At 36.6% G+C, this 18,039-nt stretch overlaps 1 protein-coding gene across 2 annotated transcripts in view; it reads right to left on the reverse strand.

Annotated features, from left to right (window-relative positions):
* NFATC3 (nuclear factor of activated T cells 3) overlaps window positions 1-18,039 on the reverse strand; it is a 76,156-nt gene that overhangs the window by 20,104 nt on the left and 38,013 nt on the right. For both annotated transcript variants that reach the window (XM_074881315.1, XM_074881314.1), the window contains exons 4-9: window positions 10,117-10,316; window positions 8,782-8,954; window positions 7,860-8,000; window positions 5,449-5,504; window positions 4,691-4,817; window positions 1,968-3,020 (exon numbers count right to left, since the gene is read on the reverse strand). In XM_074881315.1, coding sequence (XP_074737416.1) covers window positions 1,968-3,020; window positions 4,691-4,817; window positions 5,449-5,504; window positions 7,860-8,000; window positions 8,782-8,954; window positions 10,117-10,316 — 1,750 coding nt within the window. The remainder of the gene's footprint in view (window positions 1-1,967; window positions 3,021-4,690; window positions 4,818-5,448; window positions 5,505-7,859; window positions 8,001-8,781; window positions 8,955-10,116; window positions 10,317-18,039) is intronic.

Here is an 18,039-nt window from a genome sequence, read left to right on the forward strand (position 1 = left end):
TATTGGAAATGAAAAAAAAAAAAAAAAAAAAATCAACCAAACCCAACCCCCCAAGCAATCATCGAATGGCGGTAACATGAAACTGAAATGAAGGTGCTCTCTGTGCTTGCAAAGGTGTTGTTGCTGCCAAGTGCTAGTTTAGCATTTAAAACCATGTTCAATTTTCCATATAGGAAGTGTGTAGTTTAATCACCAGTTATCAGATCTTCTTTAAACTTCTATAGCAAACATTATTTTAAAAAAGAAATTAAGAAGGCTGTGGCCATTTGACTCATATGGATATTGATTATACTTCTCTAAACTATCAGCAAGCAGCCATGCTTTAAGTGTGGCTCTTGCAGCTTCTCCTGTGATTCAGTGTCTTTGTCAGCAGAGAAACAACTTGGTATTTTCACTGTGTTAAGCAATGGAAATAGTTTCTAAAAGCAACTAATATTTGTGATATAGGGAAAACAATGGCTTTCTTTTTGCTGTGCATTCATTCTAATTTCTGAACTGCCAAGATGCTCATAAATGCTAAACACTTCTGCTTATATTGTGAAAAGTTTGACTGCAGTATTTAGTTGTGTTTTATTTATTTCTATGTCTTTTTTTGTGGGGGTGGAGGGAAGAAGGATGAGAAAAAGTAGGTTCTAACATGACACTTCTTGAAATATTAGATTTCTTTCTCACTCCTCTAGTACTGAAGTAGGAAATGCTATTTTTTTTTGTTGCATTGTTTCATAAAGCCTTGCTCTTCTCCCTGCAGCAAGTCCTTGATAGAAGCAGTCTCATCCTTCCTTTCTAAATAAAGTTAGGTTGACTGATAAACAGTGTTTCTAAAAAGAGAGCTTCGTTTAATTAGGGTGGCCATTTAACTGAAAGCCCAACTATATTATCAGTTTCATTTTCTTCCTAGTATGCTGTGACTTTAAAGGCATTTCTTACTAAATTGTCTTACTACTGACTGGAGGTAACAATAGCAAAGATCCATTTATGCAGGAAACTGGGACTGACATGGATATTTAACAGATGGCCTGCACTTAAGTCTTTACACTGCTGCTGATGCAGTGAATAATTACTAAGGATGATTAAAACAAACAAGCAAACAGAAAAAAACCCCCAACAGTTACGGCTATTGTAGAAAAGAGATACCACAAAGATTCCCATGATCGATACCAAACACACGCCTTTTACACGCCTTTTAAGGCCAGGCCTTCTGTTCTTCCAATCTTATTAACATGACATGTTCTTTAAATTGCTTGGCATCTATGCCTCAAATGGGCTGACATTTAGGATCTGATACCTCTTTCTTTTCACTTGGTTGGACAAGTTTTGTAAATTAACACTGTCCAGGTATTTAGAGAACTTTATAGCCCGGCCTTTAGCACTAGAATGTCCTTGTTCTGTTCGTGTTAAACAAGTGAATTTCTCAAAAAGGTAGCCAGAGAGGTAAGGAGAAAGCAAACAGCTACTGTCAGCAGAGGTGCTGAATGATGGCAGTTTATCTACAGAATGTCTGTGAGGAGACTAAGACAGTGCCAAAATGCATATGATACATTTTCAAAAAACTAGTCTGCCCTTCAAAACTGGGACAACTCCAAGAAACAAGACTCCAAACTACATTTATGCAACTTAAGATATATTATTATGACTTTTCCTGAAAGATACCAACAAGACAATCAGAAAAGGCTTCAAATTAATTCCTTGTATATAAGGTGTCAATGTGTAGGAGTTAATCCTCACGCCCTGTTTTATAACGAAAACAAAGTCTATGGGCAAATTAGACTAAAGTACTTGAATTGTAGAACTACAGATTTACAGCTGATATCATTAGTTTTAAGTAAGTCATTGCTTTGGACAAAAATAGGACTCCATTTTGATGATACAAATTTACTTCTGTGAAGAGGAGTGTGTTCTAAACAAAACAACTCTCCCACACCCACTTTGTAGTTATATCCCAGTATTAAAATATTGTATATACTTACCATCATCTAGCGTGATGTCTTGTAGTCCTATTGTTTGAAAATTCAATTCTCGATCTTCGGGTTCCGGTTTAATGTTAATAGCTGCCCCATCTGGTGAAAATGGAGATGAATCGCATACGGTATGGTGCACTAGGGATGACGCTGCGTTAAGGGCTCCCAGTGCTGGACTGTGTGCTTGAGGGGAGTGCTGTCCCGAGTGACTGACAGTGGTTGGCGGGGGAGAGGAGGCAGGTCCTGAGCTAGGAGATTGATAAGGCATAGGCTGGAGCTGGGGTGAAGAAGGTCCAGACAGGGGTGAATGGACCAGAGGGTGGGAAGCAGTTGGGGATGGGGATGAGGCGGATGCTGGATTTGTAGAATGGTATGGGACTTGCTGCAGCTGGGGAGAAGACTGCCCAAGGGACCGACTCATTGCAGAAGGGATGGAGCCCTGCCCAGCACTTGGGCAGTGGTATCCCATTGACGGTAGGTGAGCAGATGACTGTCCCGAATGAGCTGGGTGGGCTAGCGGGTGCCCTGCCGTACTTGATGTTGACACAGAACCTGGATTTGAAGCATGAAACTGCATTGGTGGTAGAGCTTGGCAGCTGAGATTTATCAAATGAGGTACAGCTGTGTCTTGCTGAAATGAAATGGTATCAAATCCTTGGCTGGAGGCAGAGTTCATAGGAAGACCAGACTGTCCATTGTATACATCGTTAGACTGCATAGGCTGGTAAGAAGGCCTCACGGGAGGTGCTGATGTTACCTGAAAAGACTGAACCACAGCAGGAGGCAAAACATGACATTCTTCACTTGGACTAAGGTTTCTACCTTGCATGTGTGGCAGGTGGGGTACTGCTGAGGTCACCATTGCTGGGTACGGTGGTTGAACTGGACACACAAGGCTCCTGGGTGATGTAGACAGTAAATTGTCATGGGGATGCCCTTGCTCTGGTGAAGGCAATTGAGTTCGGATAGAATGCAGGCCCTGGACATTGCTTGTGTGAGGCAGGGCCAAAGATGGAACAGCAGACAAATCCACCTCATCTCTGTGCTCTTGCTTCATTATAACTAGAAAAAGTAAAACACTATTACAATTCCAATCCATTTGTATCCTGTGATAAATGTACACCAATTGCTGTTTAACAGCCACAACAGTATTGTTAATGTCCTTGCTCTAGTTTTCCCTCTTTTGCTCTGCCTTTTTTTTTTTTTAAAAACTTTTTCCTGCTATATTAACTCTTAAAAGCCAGAAGAACTCTCCTAGCATTTATTCAAAGGCAGTTACCTTCCCTTTAAAATACCCTGCTATGCAATGTATGTTTTTAAAGACATTTGAAACCCAGCCAGAGAAAGTCCAGTACATCTAAAGGATACTGCTCATCGGGGTGGGGGCAGGGGCTGCTGCTGGGCTCCACTGAAAACAGGCAGACAAGAGTTCAGTATCAGGCACCAGGAAAAGGGGAATGAAATTTTTAGCTGGCTTCACACTTTCCTTAGCCTCTGATCAAGATGAGAGCTGAACTCTGCCAACACAGTTGAATTAGTTTGAGTAGTGGGTGTTGTTTTAATTACACCAGCTCTTTCACCGTATCCTCCAATTTCAGTGATAGCAACAACTGGTCTTGTAGTGCAGAGAGTTACAAACTGACACACTTTCAGTTACAGGATTTTTTTTTTAAGCTACTGGTAGGCACATGAAAAGATACTGACTTTAAGTACAAATAGCAGAAAAATGCTAACACTTAACTGCTCAATTACTCCTTTATACAATACACTGTTAAAGAAACTTATTTTATAGACAAAATGGATTTTTAAATGTTTGTGCAGTAACAGCTGCAGTTATAATTAAACTTGCTTCTTATTTAAGCAGTAAATGTCATTACTTCATTTCACCATTTAAATAGTTTAAAATATGGATTTCTCAAAAATATAGTTTAAGATGTAACTTGTAACTATCTTAGAAGCTGATATTCTTAAGAATGGTTGAAAACACAATTTATGTATACTTAGCGTACCAAATACCCAGGTAACATAGCTTAAATGGCACACGAAGGTATGAAGTAGGTACTTTTAAAGCACAAGTGAGCAAAACTTATTTTAAATAGTGTAAACTAATGGTAGTTGGCTTTGTCAGCATACACATTAGCTTTAAGAAGTTTATATTAATATCCATATCTGAGATTAAAGACTCCTTCAGATACCTGACCTCAAGTCCTCCAAACAGTACTAACAGGGTCTATAGCACCATCACTGGGACCTTGTGAATTGTGACTACTCTACATGGGTATGAATTTTGTAAAAGAAGGTGTCAGGCAAAGGAGTAGGCATTGCATATCTAGTGGTAACCACTTCCTCAACACCAAAGGGCAGGGATTAAGATGTTTTAACTACATGTACAGTTAACACATACAGTTTTTGCTTTTGGCTAAGTTACAAACTATTTCCTCTCAACATGCTGCAATGTGTCTAGAAGGGGGAAAAATATTTCATCTTCCTTGTATCTAAATCTATTTATTCTGTAAAAAGCGTAACAAAGAAATACCTGGCTGTAATTATAGCGCTGTAGCTTATTACTCTAAATTTCAGCTTTTTAATTAGACAAGCTTAAGTAAGTTGTTTGACAAACAATTTGAAGCTACTCTTCTTATCTACCTGTCAAAGGTACAAGACTGGATTACTTTCAAATGTCTACTTTAAAAAAACAAAATAAAACACAACTTGATTTTTTTCTTTAATACCTGGTGTATAAGTAAAACGTTGAGACTGGCTTTTTTTCCTCTTGCCATTGCAGAGATAGAACTGCACCTGAACTGCATTTGTAATGGTTTTGTTATGGTATGGAGGAACTTCAAGTATAATGTTTGCCTGTACGAAAGTTGAAATAAAAAAGTTTTACGTATCAAATGCAAATGAAACTGTTCTTAATTACTGAAAAACTAGCAACACTTATTGCAGAACTAAAGCAAAATGCAATTTTGAAATTGGTAAACTTCAAGTTTATGCATATTACATAGTGAAACAGTACTATACGCAAACTTTTATTTGGAGACTTTCTTCTTCTTTTAAACACAAGTGTTCTGAAGGTAGTGCTTTTAACTAAATAGACACATCTAAAGGATGCTTTATTTATCTGCCAGAGCATAAAAAGACTCTAGTAGTCAAAGAATTGCATTTTGGATCATTAAGCTTTTAGGAAAAATTTTAATGCACTGGAAATTATTTGTCATCCTAGCAAATTTATCTTGTTTTCTTTTTTCAATTTTCAGGTTTTTTTCATTGCTTTCACAACAAGCACACTATTTGCAGTTCCTTCAAAGCATCATCTTAATGGCTACTCTATAGTATTAAGCCAATTTAGAAGTCTCCAGTTGTCTGTCTGAATTAGCCACTGATCTACTTTACTAAATGAAGTCTAAATTTCAGAATAACAATGAAGACGTCTAGTTTCTCATTTTAAAACAGAAAGCTTTCTAAAGTAAGAAAAATTGTTTCTCACCCCTTGACACTTTTCCCTAATTATTTTCCCTTCTACCTCCCACTGAGGTCGTCCATCTGTTGAGAGAAATTTACAAATAATTCAAGCAAAAAGCATTTTCTAAACCACTTAAATACTTAATCTTAAAAATACTTACATACTTAATATAAAACTGCTTTTATTTTCAGTCATAGAGGCCATTCAGCTGACAGATATATTGTAAACAAAGTTTGAAGTATAGAGATGATTTAGAGGTTTCAACACTACAGACGTTGTCCGTAAGTTGACTGTTGGGCAGGATTCTGCGTTTTAACAGAACCTGCCGATTACACAGTTACATTTCATTCCAAAGAAGGCAGTGTGCACTGTAAGTGTACAGAGAGATGTTTTCCCCATTTTTCTAAAAACATTTTTGAAAGGTAGTAAAATTACTAACACTTGTGATTACTCAAACATGCTGATGACTTAACCTACAAGGCACCATGCGAGAGATAACATATGCCATATCTTCATGCACATACCCCCAGGTTATACACTGAAAACAAACACCCTCCCTGAACCAAAAGACCCCATAGTTCAAATACCAGACAAGTTGTCTGCATTGTGAGAGAAGCAAATCACCTTGGTGAACCTCTCCCTGCTCTGACCTAGTATAACCCATTACCCTTAATCTAACACTCAGTTTGCTTGGTTATTGGGTTTTGTACAGGATATCAGAAAGCCTGTTGTCTAGCAGCAGTAGTTCTTTAGAAGGCGTTCACCTTGTTACAGAAACCCCCTACTTATGTTGTATTTGCTAATAAAAAAAAAAAAAACTCTTTTACTTAAATATTTAAGGAAATAATAAGATGTAGAAGAACTGGATTTGGTTGCAAACTTCTATTTTTAATGATTTACTTCTGCTACTGTTTCCCCAAAAGTTCAAATCAGGCATTCAAGTCACAGCAATGATAATTAAAGTTGTTCAGATTCTATGCTCTCTACATTAAAGGGACAATCAGGGAAGAAAAGGAACTCTACATATTAAGACAGCCAGTCCTAAATTTTCAGCCATTTTTCATGCATTTCAGTCTAAGTCAGAAATATTAAGATCAAGACGTATATCCAGAAGAGCTGCAGAATCAGGTAGGAATGCTGAGTAATTGAACATCTTTGAGTAATATGCATATATGTACCCGAGTGTATATGTGCACCTGTGTATAATACAAAACAAAACCAAAGAAAACTTGAAAAACATTCATTATATCTGTTTGTAGTAAACTAAAAATGGAAAATACTTGATAGGGGTTTTTTTGGTGTTAAATTCTCTAGTTTATGGAGTTGAATCATTATGAAACTGATAGAAGAGAGAATGAACATGGGTTTAAGGAAAAAAAATACACCTTTCATTACATTTAAAGATGTTTTAGAAATATTCATCCAAAATCTGTAAGTTTCTTGCTTACTTTGAGATTCTATTTCCTATATATTAGACTGAAAAAATTAATCTGCTACCCTCCCAAAAATTAATTTGTTTCATTTCATGAGATCAGTAGGAAGCAGTTAAATTTTCCTACAGATTTCACTGCATGAAGGAAACGCCATGTCTTTAGTATACCTTAACCAAAAGGCATGCCTGCAATATAATTTTTAACTCTGCTAATGAACAAGTGTAAGCCTGCTGCAGTTCTCACCCACAACTAAGCATTGCCTAGAAGGCTGAACTTGGATTCTAGAGAATGAGCACCTTGTAATACAACTGACTACAACATTTCTGATTTCTTGGCAATTCAATACTTGACGAGCTTGTCAAGCACACAAATGTTTAATACATGTACAAAAGGTCGCTGTTGTTCACCCCACTGCTTATTGCCACTGTTTTACCTCCATGCACACTTGCCTGTTTACAGATGCAAATGAGGCACAGACACAGCACACCAAATCTGAGCCAGATCTTGAGACTTTTTAAAAAAATGCATCTCCCTTAACAGTAACTCCTACAGAAAATCTTATGCAAATATATGGAAAAAAAAATCAGTAGTGCTTCCTAACTAACATTTATTCCATTAGGAGTAAGTCAGTTCCTATGCAATGATTAAATCAGATGTTACATGATGACATCCATGCCAAACAGTACATTGCCATTAATTCCCATTTTCATTTTTTAATTTTTTTTTGTAATAAGAAAGAAAATACATGGTATGATCTGTCAACACCATCTTTCAAATACACACAATTCAGTTAGTTAGCCTGTAATTGTCTTCCTGGATCAGAAGTACTATTTAATTAATAATTGCCAACCAGCATATATAGATCGGTGTCCAAAGTGAAGTTTCAGATTACTGCTTGTGACTTAAGTCTTTTTCTTTTCTTTTTAAAACAGCCTTACTTCCTAAAATCAAGCTCAGATAGTGTTCTTTGTTTTGTTTTCAAGAAAAAAAGATAGTATTTACCTTGTCCTTTTTCAAAAAATATAATTTTGGATTCTGGAAGAAAATTGGATCCTGTCACCACCATTTCATGGCCTCCATTTACTGAGCAACTATTGATGCTGTACTTCTCAATCTGAGGAAGTTCTTGAGCAGATCGCTGAGCTTTAAAAAATATTAAGGGAAAAATTACTACTCACAATTTTAATCATAGTGACATTTCTTTTATGATCCTAACTAGAATAACAAGGGGTGAAACAAATGACCGTCTATTTACATATATAAATCATATCTGTGTATGATTTATCTTTGTTTTTAAAATTATGTTGAAGTTATATAATTATAGAAATGAAACACCAAGAAGCCATGAATCACAACAATCTCTGCTGTTACAGAAAATGAAATTTTTACTTTAGGAATATTGGTTTAAAAATGACTTTAGTATTTTATAGACAAAATGAATTCTAGGAGAAACTCAGATTGTTTAAGGTCATGCTTTGATTTCTTAGTGCCAGCATTTAACAAATGAACTCTCTAGAAGTTCAGTTGTTCGTTAGATAATGCTGTATAAAGACAAGTAATGGTGTAGACTCTTGTAAATGAAATGGTATTAGTTCTTCCTGAAATGAATATTTATTTTCACTGAGATATATCAGCTGCCTCTGCTCATATAATATACAGGAATTACCGTAGCTGCTAGCTGTGTGACTGCAGTATGAAGTTTAAAGCCTAAAACACCTTGTTTCTTCCAAACCTTTAGGCTGCCACTTGGCAAGTACCATCTTTAAAGATACATTAATTTTTGATAATCTAGCTCTTTACACACAATGCTTTTTACACACACACTTGTTATATAATTCTGACAATAAACACTGTCAGAACAACAACACTACTGACACATGCAGAAAAGATGAGTATAAATGATGTATAGTTAAAGCAATCTTACAGCATTCAACAGGTATGGAAGCAGTCTGCAGAGATAAGACTTTTCCACTAGGCTGTGGGATGTGAACACGAAACACAAGTCGCACTCTGGTATTCTTTCTTCCAATATCTGTCTCTCCTTTACGGAGCTCTATATCTGAATTGCGAAGTTTCAAAATACCAGCACAATCGATACTGAAGATAGGTGAGGACGGATGGATCAGAAGAGAAATGGAAGAAAATGAATCAAACTATTGCCAAAGTATATTCTGTAAACCTTTCTTCTGTTAAAGAATAAAGAACACTATTTTCTCCCCATGTTATGCTATTTTAAATGTCTGAGATTAAAAGATCTGTTAGTGTCAAAAATGGCAGCAGGTACGCTGTTGAAACATTTTGTCTTGTAAATGTCTAGCTGCTGCTTTTTTGAACCTTTAAAGGTTATATGTCATTGCACATTGTTTAACCTTCAAAGTTATTGTACATAGTAAACATCATTTACAAGGAGCAAGAGACCTATATTTAGTTCTGCCTTAGGAAGGACTAGAGAATGACAAAAGTGTAGCCATCAAATTCCAGCTACCCTTCCACATAGTTATTGATTATCCATACGAGACACACACACTTTAATCAAGTAACACGTATATATAAGCTGTGAGGAGTGTTATCTTGCACATCATTGTGGGTTCATAGCATTCAATGCAACTAGCACGAAGTTTGCAACTAAGAAAATTTAAGGTGACTTCAGAAGTCTACGTAAAAAATAAATGGGCTACATAAACAAATGATTGTGCTTTACTCTGTGACCAGCCAGCTAAAATAGAGCCATTTAATCATTGCTACAACTAACGATTAAACTATTATTTAGCACATTCTATCTGGCAATACCTGAAAAGTCAGAATAACACAACTGCTAAAAATAAAAATCAAAACAAGGAAAAGGCCTACTAAGATGCCAGAAATTATATCACCACATTCAATCAAGAAACAAAAACTGCATGACTGTATTTTCATAGAAAAAAGTCTTATGTCTTTGTAAAATCAAAAATTCTACCAGCCAGTCACCCACATGCAGTTCTACAAATGTGGAGTCACATATACATATGGATTGTGTGGAGAAGCATAATCCCAGAAGCACTTGTCTGTCTCCCCATCAACCTTATAAGCTTCCCTGTCCCTCTACTCTTTTACTTCTGACTACCTAAACATTGGCATGTTTACAGTGATGTGTCTATCTTAATCATGAGCCACATTTGTGGAAAATATGCCATTCTACAAGGTTTTTTCTTTCATCTTTACACACACAAAAAAAAAAGGACACATAGCAACCAAACAGCTACTTAATGCTGTAATGTACCTGGCTGACATATTATTTTCAGGAAGAAGTGGTATTTCCAAGACTTTTGTGCTGGCAATTATTATCTCTTGACTAGCTGTTGCAACTGTTTTTCCAGTGATTCGGTGCACCTGGTAGAACGCATGAGGTCTTAAGTAGCGATCATCTGCTGTTCCAATGAACATTTGTAGGTTTACTGGCTTTTCGCTGTAGCCCAGGAGCTGATGAAAAAGCAGATGTAGTATTAAAATATTAGTTGACTTTTACTGCATTTGTGTGTGCATAATATAAATCCACAACTAGTACAAAGTCTTAAGAGTCAAAGAGTAGAATTTAATTACCAACTTCTTCAATCTCTTCAGAAATCAGGAAACTGAGTACAGATACGTTCCCCAATACAAGTATCAGCAACAACAATTACTAGAACAAATGGATATCAAAATATCTTTATTACTTTTGAATTTCTCAAAAAGAAAAGAATCATTTTACCTATAGAATTTCTACATCAAAGCTATGCTATGTTGTAGGTGCATTTCTGACACTGTTTTTAATTGAAGCTGAATTATTAGTTTTAGCGAGATACACCTAGTTTCTAGAATACTAAAAATTTTGAAGTTTATTTTTTCTTCTATGGATACCATAGTGAGTTTTATTAAACTTAAGAGGTTTTGTGAATGCAAATGTTTTATGTGAGGACAAAGAAAAATTAATTCATAGCTATAAAATCAGGTGTGGGGGGTTTTTTTGGCAAAGAAAATGCTTTACAGCCTAAAATTTGATAAATGTTAATTCTGCATTTTTTTTTTTTCTTAAATATAAGACTAAGCACCAATGCACTCAGTTGTCATAAAACCACCCGTTGCTTGAGCTAACAGTAGTAATTCTAGGCATAAACCACATTGAAACATCAGAAAAAACCTCATCTAACTCTAAAAGGAAAAACTAGTTTCGTGATAGTACATTGGTAACATATCATCCAGAAGATTAAAGGAAACAAATTTAACCAACAGTAATATGCAAGGTTCCTTTAGCCACTGCAATTTTAAATCTGAAGCCTATAAAACATGTCTTATAAATCCATGAAGTTGACTTCACCTTCCTGCAATTGGCAGATTGATGCACACTAAGTTATATAATTTCTAAAAAGCAATGCAACAAATTTACAGTTCATTGACTTTGACATCAACTTATGTTCAAACTGGAGGGAGGGCCAGACAGCCATTCTTTAAATGTAGTTTTGTCATGTCAATATTTTTGTCTCTAGGGAAGAGTTATTTGGTCACACAACATTATTATCCAAGCTCTTTACAGAACTAACACTTAAAAAACAAACAAAACCACGTCAATTTAACCTACTCACAAGAGTAATTTAATGCCAGTAGTCAGCAGTACAAAAAACCAATGCACACCCACACCCAGAAGTCAGAAGCACCACTGTAGATTCCTTGTATCTTGATGCACTACTATTGGCAGTAAGTTTTATGTACACCAAACAGATGCCTGTTTTCTATATTCAAGTTGGTTATGACAGCACTTGCCACTCCTGTCACATTTATTAGAGCTTTCTCAATCAAGAACAGAAATTCAATTTCTGACAGAAGTCTGGAACTTTAAAGAGCCATTCTCAAAGCTTTCAGCCTTACATGAATGCTTTTGTCCAAGATGTAATACTCATTAATTAAACCATTTAGATACAACAGTGTGGTCATATGTTAGTTAGCGTTCTTCCCATTTGCCCAATGAGGTTAAATGTGATCTAGAAGCAGAACAGCCAAAATCTAGACCACCTAAGACAAAGCTGAGCTTACTCAAATCCAGAACAACTGCTTGTTCTTTACCTCTTCATATCCAGCACACACACAATCTAAAATAATTCCTGAAAGACACATACTACAGACAAGCTACAGCATACACCTGTTACTGACCAACAACATACATATCTTGAGCAGCTGACATGAAAAGTTGATAGACTGAATGCATTATTTGTTACAATCACAGCATTATGAGATTGCTCTCAGAACATGCCCAGTCTACCTTTATTTTTTTGGGTTGTTTATTTTTAAGTGAATGAAGAGAAAAGAAAGGAAAACGGCTCAGAATTACTGCTTCTATTGCTTTTCTAGATGGGAGATCTCTAGGTGATTACTGCAGTAAGGAGACTGTGCTGCTCTTCAGGATTGTAGACAAATAATTCCAAATTCTGTTGTCCTCAAATCTACCTTTCCTGGGAGATGTACACCATCTTCCCACTGTTGTGCCTTTAAGAGGCCGGTCTAGTTCAACTCTTACCATAAAATGTAGGCTACATTTGTACTGCATTGTACATAGACTGCAAATGAGGTTGCGCTAAAGCAGACCAGTTTCTGTCCTTCAACTCAATGAATTCTCATGTCTCCCCACCTCATTCCAGCTACCATCAAGAATTCAAGCATGCACAGGCAAGCAGAACAAACCGATTTAGCATTAAATGACAAAGTCACATCTCCTCATGTGTAAAACAATCCTTACCCATTCAGACCCTCATTATAATGGAGGAAAAAATATCTGCCGCAAAAAGCCAAGCAATCTTTAAAAGTCATGGCAGCTTGTATCAAAGTTCTGTCCTATAATTGACATATTTCCAACTAATTTCCTACATGATCGCATTTATTTGCGTTTTATGCCTATTATTTGCAGGCTTTTGTTCTGTCAGATATGTAAAATCTTTTTGTTCTCACTGGAGATCTCGCCACAAACAGACCTAAATCCAGGGGAAGAAAAACCCCAAACAACAAACCTTGATGCAGGTCTCCAGCATCTTTCCAAAAGAATTTTTTTTAAATACTAAATTAATATTTTCAGAACTTCTATGAGTCTGAATTATTTTAGGAGTTTAAAGAAAATTTAAGGACATGTATTAGTTTAGCATTTACAGCAGCCATCTTGTCCCAAGTTCTCAAGCCTGTGACTCCACCATCCATTTTCCTCAGAGTTAAAATTAAATCTTAACACAATGGAATACAGCCTACATGTGACGTCTGTTAAATGCATTCAAGCTAATACTGGGAATTATATAAATTACAAGGCAGACCTATTCAAAAACTTGAATAACTTCCAAATGGGGTCACTGTGACAAAGCTAAATTCCAGTTAAAGCTATCTTCCCCTTCCTTAACAATGGCCATGTACACAACAGTTCTAGAGATACTAGTGATATGAGAGAAAGGGCTGGCGGGGTGGGGAGTGGAAAGGAAGGGATACTTTAAAACTAAGCAGGTCTGCCTACATGTAGTCAGTGGAGAAACTCCTCTACAGAAGCCTACAGAGACCAGGAGCTTAATTTAGTGAAGCAAAATACACCCCGTGCCAGCAGCTGCAGTGGTATTGCCTATGAGACTATGGCCATATACAACACTTGATTTGCCCAAAGCTGGGTCTAACGCTAGTTGTGCTTCCATTATTCTTGAGCAAAGGTTCACCCTCTATGCTCACTCAGATATGCTACAGAAGACATATAAGGCCTCATTTCTGCAAAGCATGTTGTGGGAGGGGAAGGTGGTCTGACAAAAAACGCCCACCCGACCAACAGATTAGTTATATATCAATAGGTTATCAAGTGCATTTTCTGTATGATGCTCTTGTGATACAGGCTTGTGTGCTTGTTGACTGTCTCACATCACTGCAGTACATTAGCTATACCAAAGTAGAAATTTGAAACTAAGTTACTACCACTTCAGAAGAAATAATAAAAACCCTACAACAAGACCCCACACAGCAGTACCACCTTTAGTCATTCTCCTTCTGGTTTACATATTAAATAAAAACAAACAAGAAATCCAATGCCCTGAAGAAATTACAAGAAAAAATATTATAATGCAACAGAATATATTTTTATAGTAATTTAGAAGAAACATAAGCACGTTATAATGCAGAAACATATAAATAAGGCATCTCATAATTAAAAACGGTCTGTAATAGCATCAGGACAAACCCCTGAAAATTTCATATGTACTTAAAAGCCATGCTAGTATAAACCAGTCTCAAAACAAACTAACAGGCCAACAAGGGCCCCCCAAACTATGTCAATCAGATGCTTACACTATAGCTTTGTCTCAAATGAATTTCTGCAAAGGATCTGCAATCAAGTCCTGTTAAAGGTACCGGAATATATATATATATCTATATATGGTTAGGCAGAGTAGTAACATACTGGCAAGGTAGCAGAGACTTCATAAATTTGTACTTAGCATTACAGATGATTTATTGCATTTATTCAAGGTTTAAAATAAAGAGAACAGCATAAAAGGAAAACAATGTAAAGGCATAAATGTAACTGATATGTGCAAGTAAGTGAGGCAATCAAGGCAGCTGGGGAGTAGGGAAGGAAAGAATAACCCCGTCTCCCACATTATAGACTGTAATTCAGGGCCTGATCACAGTAACAGGCACACATAAAAAGGAAATATATCACAGTCTTAAGCAAGCTATGAGGAGGTTGCACAGGGTCCTCATGTTTCCAACAGTCATATTTACAGCAAAAGAGACAGTAAGCTTAATAGGCTATGGATGCTAATGAGACAGCCTTGTGCACTAGCTAAGACTGAGGCAGCTAGAGAGACTGTCAAAAACACATTGATAAAAAAAACCTTTCTTATAAATTTGTGCTTTAGAATTAACAGTTTCCCCTTAAATCTTGTCTAAGCGAGCTGACAACTCTAGGCATGACATGGATTCTGCAAGAGTAAAATTGAAATTTTACAGCATGTCTAATCAAAAAGAAGAGTCTGCGGGGGCCAGTGAGCCAAGGGGTAGGTACAAAGTGATCCGACAGCTTGTGGAGAGGATGTCTGCACATCCCATGTCATTTCTATTACATAATCATTCAAAGCCTTCAGTGAAACCAACACGCTGTGCCTAGCTAGCGCCACATAATTAAAGACAGCCCATGTCGCACCACTCCTGAGAACAGAGGACAATGCTGGATTACTTTGTTAATTCACCTGAAAGTGCTCCTACCTTATTTAACTGCAGCTGCATTCAGCAGCTTGCTGAAGAGTACAAAAGTACTCTGAAGTCCATTATATGAATAATTGCTTGAATGTCTCTCCCTACACAAAACCTTTACATATTAAGCAAAGCAGAACTTTCTGCCCATCACACTTGGTCTGGAGACTGAATTATCACAGAATCTGAACTACCTTCTGTCTCCTAGGAATGGTGTCAACTCTCCCCCAAAAGAAAGATGATATTTGGAGCCTGAATTGCCATTATCGATGGAATACCCATCTTGTGAATAATGAAGGAGACTTACTACTCCAAATCAACTTCAAGTCAGGAAAAAATGACCTATTTTGGAATTTAAAATGCATTCTTTTATGTACAGTTTTGTTTTCATTCAAAAAACCTGTTGATTGTTCTTAGTTTCACTGACAGTGGGGTGACACTTTCTTACCACCTCATCTACTTTACGCACAATTCTGTACGTTGAACAGCCCAAACGTGTAAGTCAGTATAAAAAAAAATTGCTAGTTGTTCCTCAAGAAAAATACCTGCCTAATTAACTTGAAAGAACAGATACTGCGTTCTATTCAAATACCTAATGAAGCCACGGTACCTGTACCTTTAGTTCACCTTAGTAAAGAATACACAATGTATACAAGTAAGAACATAGTGTCTCTATACAGACCATAAGTATTTAAATTGACAAAGCATTTTACAACCTACTGGCAATCAATTGCTACAGTATCAGCCTGCCCAGGATTCAGTCATGTGTCACTTACAGAAAGACAGTAACTGAAACTACTGGTTGAACAGTAGGTGCATTTTCAAGTATGCCTTCCAGCATTTACTCTACTAATGTGCAATCCTAGAGCTGCACACTACAAAAAAAATATTACTTTTTTACTTTAAAAAAAATGATATACCACTTTCCCAGGAGTAGCAAACACCATGCTGTAGACAACTAGTAAGTTACTGCACACTGTCACTACTGACCTCTAGAAACCCTCCTCCTCTGTAATAGAATACTGATACACCACCCACTGCTTTGCAGAGGAAACTCAGCCAAGTTGTTTTTGTGTTTCTATATCGTTTCCATAGCAAAGGTCAGTGCATGCGTAAGTTAAACTAAAGCTGGAAGGCTAAAGACTGAAGGTCACTACAGGATAAGCCAGAAGGGCTTCACGCCAAAGCAGTTCCAGCCGTATTACTATATTGCAATGCGGTAAACTCATGCAAGCATGTCAATACTTAATTTACAATTTTTAACAAGTAATTAAAAGAGAGTAAGTTAATGAGAGAGTTTTTGGATCATCAAGAAGTTGTATATTACAAAAACATTCATATGTTCTTAATGCACATATGGAAAACCCTTAAAAAATGTGTAACATTAGAGACTATAGAGATTAATTTGATCACTGAAGACAGCAGCATTTAAACTTGAATTTTGTGTCAGTGGTGAGAACCTTTTCCTTGCAAAAGCAAATAGGTCACATAAAATAAGAGCCATCAACCTGGAAAAAAGAAGTTAGCGCCTGTAACAAGACTTGAGAAAAATATCCAACAGAAAATATACACTTCACAGTAAACAGGTACTCACCAGACAATACTAGTATATGTCAAAATAGTCATAGGTTTTGTGAACCAAACCCCCTTTGTTTATTTACAAAAACCCCAATACCTGATAGTGTCACTGAATCCAGAAGTGATGTCAGGGTTTCACATGCCTACTCTTTCAGACTAAAAACTAAGGAAAACAAGAAATGGAACTAAAACTTGGGGGGAAGTTAGAAAATAATTTAATTATGTAAGTTTTACACTCAGCAATCAAACAATACTACAGTAGTAATGACATTCAGACAGTGCCAAAACCCATATGATTGTATTTTTAAAGCAATTTTCCTGCCAAACTTTCCAGCATTTTTTAGGAAATTGCCATGTTTAACCAAACTTTCATTGGGGTTTAATACTCATACTTGTATCTTTTATGTGCCTTTTCTTTGCTGGCTAATTGAAGATGAAGATTCTATCAACATTTAGTGCTCCTTTGCACAATTAAATTCACTGCTTATGGCATTACTGGATTGGTAAAGTAGGCTGATTAGAAAGAAAGATTTTACATACAAATAGGCCTCCCTAAAAATAAGGCACAGTTGTGAAAGACAAGGTACATCAGGGGAAAAGTATGAGATAATCAAGTCTTTCGTTCACTGAAGTTAACAACTCTTATCTTCACCAAATGTGCCAGTATCCATATACAAATCCTCAGTTCCAACACGAAGAATGGGGAAGGAAACACACAGCTGTGTAAAGAACTATAGGCATTTACTAAGCATTTACTTCAGACAGATTTCTTAGACTTTGAGACCTTGATATGAAAAGCATGTCCTAACTAGTTATTTCCTCCTTGATAGTCTCATGGCAGCTGGATGCGTTTCAGTGACTACTGTATTCCTTAGAACAGCCCCCAAAGTTCCAAGGAAAGGAAGGCAAACGAGGAGAATGGAGGCCCCATTATGCAGAGGTGAAAGGAGATAAAGCTACTCCCTTGAATTAGCTATTTTTATTTTTACTTTGGAAGACTGTATGAGTAAAGGTATAATTCACTGGGATACCTAAACAGTCCTAAAGAGAAAGAACTTTCACTGCTAAAATTTTAGTCCACTTCTAAATTTTTTTTTTTTTTAATTTCACTTAAAGAAAAAAAAGCAAAGCATGCCTTTGACATGTTTTGCACTTTGAGACAATGGAGATATCACCCACAAGTTTTGAATCTTTTGGACAGCAATGTCAAAGCTGGTGCACGGCTTTGAAGAACCAAATTTTTTCTTCAGTCATTTCTCCATAGGAATTTCAGGGTGGCATGCAGCAACTTTCCTAAAGAACTGTGAAGACTGCTGGTTTAAAACCTGAAGTGCTACTCTGCCAAGATGCACAGCACACCTACTAACAATGACCTGGGAATAGA

This window comes from Strix uralensis, chromosome 12 (genome assembly GCF_047716275.1).
Source record: "Strix uralensis isolate ZFMK-TIS-50842 chromosome 12, bStrUra1, whole genome shotgun sequence".
Taxonomy (NCBI): domain Eukaryota; kingdom Metazoa; phylum Chordata; class Aves; order Strigiformes; family Strigidae; genus Strix; species Strix uralensis.